General features: G+C 35.0%; 1 protein-coding gene across 2 annotated transcripts; it reads right to left on the bottom strand.

Annotated features, from left to right (window-relative positions):
• Positions 1-471: 471 nt before the first annotated feature.
• LOC144838457 (uncharacterized) lies at positions 472-2,346 on the bottom strand. Of its 2 annotated transcripts, none has more exons than XM_078693828.1 (3): positions 2,208-2,346; positions 809-1,573; positions 472-671 (listed from the first exon to the last, which is right to left on the bottom strand). In XM_078693828.1, exons 1-2 carry the CDS (start codon positions 2,283-2,285, stop codon positions 833-835), a joined length of 819 nt encoding a protein of 272 aa, XP_078549954.1. In that variant the 5' UTR covers positions 2,286-2,346; the 3' UTR covers positions 472-671; positions 809-832. The 2 variants fall into 2 exon arrangements, with proteins under 2 accessions (XP_078549954.1, XP_078549955.1); XM_078693829.1 differs by having other exon boundaries at positions 472-668.
• Between the last annotated feature and the right edge of the window lie 7,325 nt (positions 2,347-9,671).

The following is a 9,671-nucleotide window of genomic DNA, read 5'->3' as shown; positions in this document are numbered from 1 at the left end:
TTAAGCTACAGGCTAGTAGGCCTATACACAGTCTTGTTTTCGCAGCACATACTTTATGTATTGTAATGTGATACCGTGTCTTTATTCTCCGCAATGCTTTTGGAAAACTTTTGCAGTGTTATGACGTCATACTCATGTCAGAGACCGAACGCCAAAATGCCAAATTTGCCAGTCGACGTGCCAGTCGCCTAGCGCATGCGCATATCATAAAATGACGTAACAGAGTAGCAGTCGACATGAAATCAGTCGATGTGAAAATCTAAAAGTCCCTAATGATCTTACTAATTATGATTATTCGTCATTTGACTGGACGTGTGGAAATTATTTTCATCAAAGGCAGCATCATTTATGCCATTTAATGGTTAATTAAAACCTTGTTGATGTGTAAATGGGCCTTAACACGCGATAACCTTATTTATCCTAAAAAATCTAATACAATTTTCGAACAGCAATTATTCAAGTATAGACGTGTTTTTAAGCCAATATTATTTTTTAATGATAGGCATAATGTAATAAGTCACACACAAATTTACAGAATCAATTTGAATAATATTTTCCTTATTTTCAATATATTCAATTCAATTCGCTAAATGTTGGATTTTCTCGTGATGCACATAACGCGTGATGGTGGAGAATGCAACCTCTATATGCTGTCACGAATTCGCCACCTGCTGCAAAACAATTAAAATAATAGTTAACTTTGTTCTGTTATAACGCATAAAACAAATTATACGATAAGGAACAAGCAAATTTGACAACATAATGACTATATGATCTTTTTGATACCGTTACGAAGTAAACAATTTACCTTGATAATTGCAACGTTGCTTTGTTACTGCTGTTTTGCATGATCTACATTCCATTCAAACGAACTCGACTCGCTCATTGTCGATGAATCGTCAACTGAGAAATCAGGCCGGTTGAACGTCCGGTCCCTAGACCAACCAAGCAGGTCAATATCCGACCATTCGACGTTAAAAAATGACCATTCTGAAATGGACCAGTCGAAACTAGTCCAATTTATTTCATGAGACCAGTTGAAGTCGAACCAGTCAAAACTGGACCAATCAAAACTGGACCGGTCAAAACTGGACCAGTCAAAACTGGACAGGTCAAAACTGGACAGGTCAAAACTGGACAGGTCAAAACTGGACCGGTCAAAACTGAACCAGTCAAAACTGGACCAGTCAAAGCTGGACCAGTCAAAGCTGGACAAGTCAAAGCTGGACAAGTCAAAGCTGAACCAGTCAAAGCTGGACCAGTCAAAGCTGGACCAGTCAAAGCTGGACCAGTCAAAACTGGACCAGTCAAAACTTGACCAGCCAAAACTGGACAATTTCAATTTTAGTAAATTCTTTTTTGTGAGTTTTTCGCTCAAAATCTGCTGGTCGTTCATTTTCATTGCGGAAATCAATTCATCTTGAGGTAGTGACGTGTTTATAGAAAGTAATTCTATTGCTCGTCTGTCTTCAAACTTATCATGGGAAACTGCATGTGGTTGTTTTGATGAGCGTGTTTTTAATAGGGCTTTCAGTAATATCTTTTCCTTCTTTAACGAAACATCTCGGAAAACCTAAATTGTAAATTGACTCGAATTAGAAGTAGTAAGTATGCATTGATTCTTGATTGTATTAATTGTACAAAAACATATAATGAATGGACAGATCTTGTGAGATGTTTCTCCAGGGCAGCCCCAGTGGAGAAGTAATAAACTCAAAAGATTTCCAGATAAATTTCGGTGCATTAACATTTGGATAACAAATGAATGCCTGTTCGTTTGGTTAGTTTGATAGAATTAATCATAACTGAATTGATTCATATATATTTACCGCTGGCGGGATGAGATGAAATAGGCATAAATAAAATAATATTTAAAAAAATGTTCAGTCACTTGGCCAAGAATTGCCAATAGTAAATTGAACTGTCCATCGCTGCTGTTTAACTCTCGATCTGAACTGTGTTCTTTAAAGTGGCCTATTGGACCTACAGTTTGGTCTTGAACCCATGCCGATATTGTTGCCTCTTTGTTTACGGTAACGGCGCCCTCCCTTCCGCTCGGTCATTTTACTCATTATGCACAATAAATACAGCACAAGCCTCTTGTGTTTCTTTTCTATAAATGTGAGACAGACAATTAAAAAGTACTTTGGCAATTTGTACCTTCAATAAATAATCACAGGAAGTCAAATAAGAATTAAAGAGCCTACCTGTTTATATGGTGCTGCATTACCTATTGTCATTATTGCAATTAATAAAACCCCTATTATAGCTATACTCCACACCATGTTTGTTGAAGTCAACTGAGAAATAAAATACCACTATTCAATACTAGCACCTGTAATCAAATAGGAATGCATAAAGGAAATCAACTTCCGCCTCTAGCAGCAAGACAACTATGTAGCCTGTACAAGTATAACTTCTATTTGTAGTGATAAAAACCTCATCTTTCTTATTTTTTCTCTCCTTACTACTTTTATCTACAACACATCCAAAAGACATTTTTCATGTTCATGACATGATTTCGAGATTACATCAGTGACAGTAGACCTATCCGTTATTCGAACATTGAATGTTGCTGTCTGATATGGACATTATAAAGCGTTGTGAGAACGATTGTTTATCAGCGCTTTATAAAAAGAAGGAATTATTATCTATTATAGCTCAATAATTAATAAAAATAATAACAATAGCAATAGAAAATAAAAAATAAAGCTGCTCATAAATTGCACTTATACTTAAAATGTTAGGCCTAGGCCTAAAAAAGACCTTTTTGCCCTTTTGGGGTCGGGGAGGTGGGAAGTGGTTGCGGCCGCAACACTCTCGCACCCCAGCCACCTACGCACCTGCTTTTGGGTTTATCCAATTTTATTACATCTTTTGATCGTAATGTAGGCCTAACATTTAAATTTCATTACGGGAGTGTTTAATTAAATTAATATTTACCGATTCAGATGCTGTTGACTGCGTTTTATTTCACAAACGATATTTTGTTTCTTTTCTTCCCTTCCGACAATTGCGAAAAATCCTACTTGTATCAGACTTATATTATGTCAGATTCAGATTATTGGAGTAAAAAAAGTGTCATAAACAACGGCGCAGATCCCTTTTGAATAGTGGGGGACGTATAAAAATGAAATACTTTGCGAGCAAAGCGAGCTATATAAGGCTGGGGGCCAGGGGGCCGTCAAGGGCGAACCCTGGAAGCCTGGCTCTTTGAGTCGTTTCAATCGATTTCTGAGCACATACAAATTCCGCCCGGAAGAATACAATTATTTTGGGTTACGCACTTTAGGCAATGCTCTTGATGCGCCACTGGTTATATTCACGCAAAATCTATTCTTCTTAGATACTGTATTTTCTGAAATTACATACAATACGGCATGCGTGTCATAGAAGTCTTACTTTCTATTTCATTTCAACAATTTAATGATTTTGCGGTTGAAAAGTGATGGGGACAATGCCCCACTAAAAATATATATATCTGCGCCGGTGGTGTCATAAACAGCAGTTGGAAATGATATATTTTCTTTGAAATCAATTAGGCTTAGTAATGCACCGTGCGTTTTTATTTTGTGTAGAGGAAAATAGGCATTATGACGCAGAAAATTGGAAAGAGGCAATGATGTAAATTAAACTCCACCCATTATCTGCCATTAGAAGGGACTAGGTCATTTCCAAGTTAATTAATACAAAGTACATAAAAACATAGTTCATTAATTTCCGTCGTGCAACATTCAGTACTGTGTTACAACATTTTAACATGATTTTTAATCGATTAGGCCTACAGTAAAATGGTATACAAATAACGAATGTTTATGTGGAATGGTAATAATGCCATGAGGTGAATGATGATAGCATGGAAGCTATAGATTTTGTATTGCTCTATGATGAAAGGTTATATTTCAACCTTTCATACGGTAATTCACTAAATGACATTAATTTTTCAATCAGATTGAACAAAAAATAAAAGGTAGGCCTAGGCGAACACACCTATAGTATTGTCTTGGTTTCTATTCAGATTGTATAATAAATCTTGCTGATTTCTGCAAAATAAAGAGAAGCATTGTATTTTTTTTACTTAAAAAGCTTTAAAATGACGTGCTGGACATTAGGGTGCAGATAAAGTACACCATTCCCCCGGGGGTGGGAAAGATGGGAGGGGCTCGGGTATGGGGACTGTGGAAGTGTTGGTCCTGAATATTTCTTTGGAAATTTACCTTGTTAACGAAACAAATGACTTCTAAAGATAAAAGTTTTTTTTTGACCGAACGAGAGTGACATGGCGAATGCAACTCAAACCAAAGATAAGTACACAAAATGTTCTACAGCCTCAGGAAAGATCTGCATCTCAACGTGTTCTCTCAAAGGGAGCGCCAACAAAGGCAATACCATTCGATGTTGCATATGTGGCCACTGGTATCACGAAAGCTGCCTGAAGTTGAGTGAGGCGGAGTCAACTGGCGTTTAGCCATGTTTCAGTTGCAGACATATGTCATCTGATGTATCCGAAATACTTGTTCTTGTAAAGACTCTCATAGATACAACTAATAACCATTCGAAAGTTATACGGGAGCAATCTGACAGGATACTGCAATTGGAAGAACTAGGCCTACACATGAAGCAGACGGATACGATAGAAGGTCTTAGTGCTACTATCAAAAAGCTAAACAACGAGACGCTTACTCATAATGAAGATGTAAATTCACCTGAAACTATAGACCAGAGGGTGCAAAAAAACCTGCTAATTGGAGATTCACTTGTAAAAAACATTGTCTCTTTGAAGGATGACTTGATTGTTCATTCGATAAAAGGAGCATGTATCAGCGACATAAAATCGTATTTTGATGATCCGAATACTGGTACATTCAAAGATATTACAATAGTCTGCGGCACAAATAACCTTGCTTCGAATAACTCTGCTGATGAAATCGCAAGTGAATATACAGATTTAATCACGCAGGCAAAGTCCAAATCCGAACAATTGACTGTGTCCAGCATCCTTCCCCGCGTTGACAACAGGGTTGAACCTAATGTGATCTTGGATTTAAACGCAATATTGAAAACTGTCTCCGAAGAAAGTGACATTACTTTCGTTGACAACGATAGCAACTTTCGATACAAAGATGATTTATCAGAAGCGGGAGTAAATCGCCTTCTACAAAATGTGTTTCTAAGCGAAAGTGCCATCTTTCGAGATGGGAGAAGAAACTCAAATCAGCGTTCGTTCCAAAAGGCAGTCTCATCGGAAGGCTTACAAACCAACCCGGCGGCAGCATTACTCTACACTCAACGCGAACAGCAACAGATCATCAGACCGACGAAGACCAGTTACGTGCTACAACTGCAGACAACAAGGTCACAAGCAACAACACTGCCCATACGAACAATATCAACCAAACAACTGGTATCACGACGGACCGTTTTAAATGTTTCAAAAATAAAGGTTTACATTTTGTACACCTAAACACACGTTCATTGATACCAAAGATGTCAGAACTTCGCGGACTCGCATTAAAGTCAAATGCAGCTGTCATATCTATCACAGAATCGTGGCTTGACGATTCTGTTCCCGACCAAGAAATCAAGATTGATGGCTATTCAACTCTACGCAACGACAGATCAGGATCAGGTGGAGGTGTATACATACGTAATGACATTGCTTTTAATACAAGATTTGATCTACACAACGATCAAATTGAATCAGTATTTTTTGAAATTTTACTCCCCAAAACAAAACCAATTTTAATTGGAAATATCTATCGACCCCCCGAATGACAATGGTTTCCTCGACAACTTTGAAAATACTCTGTCGAATATTCAACCAGATTACGAATTCATTATTCTGGGTGATCTAAATATTAATTTTAAAGATAAAATCTCGGCTCTTCTAAACAAATTGTTAAATCTTTTAAGGTTGTTCAATTGTCAACAACTTATTAACAATCCTGCACGATTCTTGTGCGATGGTGTAATTGCCATTAAAGGTACACACATAAATTTATCAATTCAAAACGAAACCGTGCCCGATGACCTCAAAATTGCACGGGTACATCCGGTTGTTAAAAAAAACAACAAGTCTGTGGTAAGCAACTATAGACCAATTAGTATTTTAAGTGTAATGTCCAAGGTACTCAAACGAGCTATATATGTTCAAATTGATGAATACCTCAGAGAAAATGAAATTTTATATGACTTCCAATCAGGGTTTAGGAGTAGATATTCAACGGATTCGTGCTTAGTTCATATAACGGACTATATTCGCACAGAAATGTCAAATGGCAACTATACTGGTATGGAAAGCGTTTGACACAGTTGACCATGGCATTTTGATCCGTAAACTGGAAGCAATGGGTATAGGATCGACTCAATGGTTCAAATCGTATCTGTATAACAGACAACAGTTAGTATGTGTAAACAATGTTAACTCTAGCTTACTCCCTATAACATGTGGTGTCCCACAGGGAAGTATATTAGGCCCACTTTTGTTCCTATGTTACATCAATGATATGCCGACTAGTGTTAACTGTAAACTTATTTTATATGCCGATGATAGTATCCTGATGGTTTCTGGAAAGGACCCGACCTTATTGGCCAAAAAACTAAGCACTGAATTGAAATCTTGTAACGAGTGGCTAATTGATAATAAGCTATCAATTCACTTAGGAAAAACAGAGGCGATACTATTTGGTTCCAAATTTAAATTAAAGGAGGTCACTGATTTCTCAATTCACTGCAATGGTGTGCCAATAAAAGAATCCTCTCCCATAAACTACCTTGGTATACCATTAGATAAATCCTTGTCGGGCGAAAAAATCGTTGATGCAGTCGTTAAAAAGATTACGGTAAGACAACGATTTCTTTACCGACAAGCTTCTTTTTTAAATGAAAATGCAAGAAAAATGTTAAGCTATGCACTTATTCAATGTAATTTCGATTATGCATGTTCATCATGGTATTCTGCCACTACAAAGAAATGTAAAAATAAGTTACAAGTCATGCAAAACAATATGGTTAGATATATTTTAAGTGAAGGACCAAGAACCCATATTGGACAGAAAGAGTTGAATAAACTAGGATTATTAAATGTCGAAGACAGAGTAACTCAAATGAAGTTAAATACAGTGCATAAGATTTTAAATAATTCCGCTCCCTCGTATTTAAATGAATATTTTGACAAAGTGAATTCCACTTCATTCCGCCAAAAGCATCTACAGCTATCGATGGAACTTGTTATGCTACAGCCATTAATGACTGGAACAAATTACCAAACGACATAAAAAACACCATGAGTGTTGGGATATTTAGAAAACTGGTTAAAGAATACTTAACGAACAAAAGAGAAAACCGGTAAATAAACTATGGTACTGAACGGTATTCTGTTTTAATGCTGTATTTTATGCCATTTTAAAACCATTTTTAAGCCATTTTTTAACCATCATTTTAGACATTTGCATTGTTTTAGATTGTTTATAACATTTTCTCCTTCTTTTTAATTGTGAGTCTCAAGTTTTAACTTTTTGTATTGTAACATTGTTATGTAATCATGTATTGTATGTTGATTTTGACCGAATAAATGAATGAATGATATGTATGAAAAGCACTTTTTTCACTAACCACTGAAATGCCTTTTCTTAAAATCTTGTTAAGAAAATTAACGTAAAAAATTATATAAATTCAATGCATTGACCGATTTTTATGATTTTTTTTTTAAATTGCCAGCCACCACCGATTAAAAATAGGTATATATTTGCATAAATTTGCATTAAACTACCCATTTTTTAGCACACAAAAGTTTAACGTGCATGTGCGTCATTAATTTAAAATCAAAGTTCATCAAAATGAATGAAATGTACGACAGAAGGTTTGAAAAACAAAAATCTATTGCAAAAAAAACATTTTTCTACACTTTGTACGAGCTGTGCGCACAAGTGCATGCGCAAAACGCAAACAAAACAGACATTTGCTTTAAAATGCTTAAAATGGCCTGAAATGATAAATTAATTTTGAGCATTTTGAAATTTTAAATACGTGCACTCGTGTAATTTTTTGCGTAGCACGCTATTTTTAACATGTCAAAAGTTATGAAATACACTTTGTTAAAGATGTATTGTCCCCCAAAATCATGAAAAATAAAGATTTTTAAAATCGGACTTTGAATAGGCCATTTTGCAGTTTTAATGAAGTTGTTCACTTCCATAAGAAAAAAAACGGGGGAAAAAAATTATTTCACCTATAAAAAGACAAAATAAACAGTTAAATTACCCAAAAACTCATTGTCTTCCAGACAATTTGACCATTTTTTGCTTTAAATTAAATTTTTTCTCAGGTAAATAATTTTTTTTCAGACCCAATTTTTTGTGAGAGTGAATAACATTAAAATAACATATTCAACAAAAAAATTTAAAAAAATATTTTTTAGGGGGACAATATATCTTTAAGTTTCATTGAAAAATAAATTTTTGTTCAGAATTTATGATCAACCATAAAATTTCAAAAAATCAAGTGCGGATAACCCAAAAAAAAAAGATCCTGACAATAACAAGGGGTTATCCACCAAGTGCGGATAACCAAAAAAAAAGAGAAACATGATGATTACAAGGCGTTATCCGCAATATTGTCAAAACGTCACTACAAAATTTTCGGGTGGCCGCTTACCGGAGGTAATTTACCATAAAACAAATCTAATTGTTAGTAAAAAATGTGGCCGCGGCTGCTTAATTACGGGAGGTACCAAATGCACTAACTAGATAGAAGAACAAACAGGCTTTTGAAATTGCGGCCGTTAAGGGAGGTGGCCGTATGGCAAGCCGTTTTACTATTCACCTGAACGTAAAATTGCATTTTATTTGCAATAAAGTTAAATGCATTGCACGTAACTCCTAATTTTATTGAAAAAAAAAAAGTAGTAGTATTTAACGAATATCGTTAAATAGTGCGTACTATGGATGCACACCATGTGACCCATAATCGAATGAAAATGACAGTATGGGGATGCATATATTATTGTAACACAATAGGTAGAATAATCTAAGATAGCAACATTTGAACACAAAAATTCTCATGATTGTAACATTTTGAAAATACATATTTTATTTAATAAAATATATTTTGTAGTTGTATATGGTTTAAGAAAAGCCAGTGAAATGGTATTATCAAATGATAAAAAGGATAAAAACAATAAATATGCGATTTATAAATAAAAACATGTATTAAATTGAAATATTGACTTAATATAAACATAACATAATCTAACCCAACTCAAAGATGACACAATTACAATGCTCCTTAGAAGTTTATGTATATTATAGGCATTAGAAGAAATTCTAAACCACCAGGTGATATAACTGAATAATTAACATATAAATATTTTACATATTTATAAGTATTTATAAATATATATTTGAATCACTGATCACTTGCACTGATGAAGGGCTAGTGTTGCCTGAAAGCTCTGCTAACTTTTCTGGCTGTTTTACTTATCGTTTTGATTTAGCTTTTCGCTTTTTTTTTGTATCTCCATTGAGATCCAGCCACTGATACCCACAGCATTGTCATTTTTTCAGTAATTTGCCTTTGGATTTATATATTTGAATCAAGGTATTTTGATCCAGACCTGGCTTTACATAACCTTTCATTTATGATTTTATGAGGCAATGAATTTTAGTTACCAA

Source organism: Antedon bifida, chromosome 3 (assembly GCF_963402885.1).
Source record: "Antedon bifida chromosome 3, ecAntBifi1.1, whole genome shotgun sequence".
Classification (NCBI taxonomy): Eukaryota; Metazoa; Echinodermata; class Crinoidea; order Comatulida; family Antedonidae; genus Antedon; species Antedon bifida.
The sequence above is the reverse complement of the archived record's forward strand: the minus strand, read 5'-3'. Positions and strand labels throughout refer to the sequence as shown.

Coding starts and splice junctions, on each gene's coding strand:
- LOC144838457 (XM_078693828.1), bottom strand. CDS start 2,285: ATGGTGTGGAGTATAGCTATAATAGGGGTTTTATTAATTGCAATAATG. Junction 1,574..2,207: donor ATGCAGCACCATATAAACAG/GTAGGCTCTTTA, acceptor TTTACAATTTAG/GTTTTCCGAGATGTTTCGTT.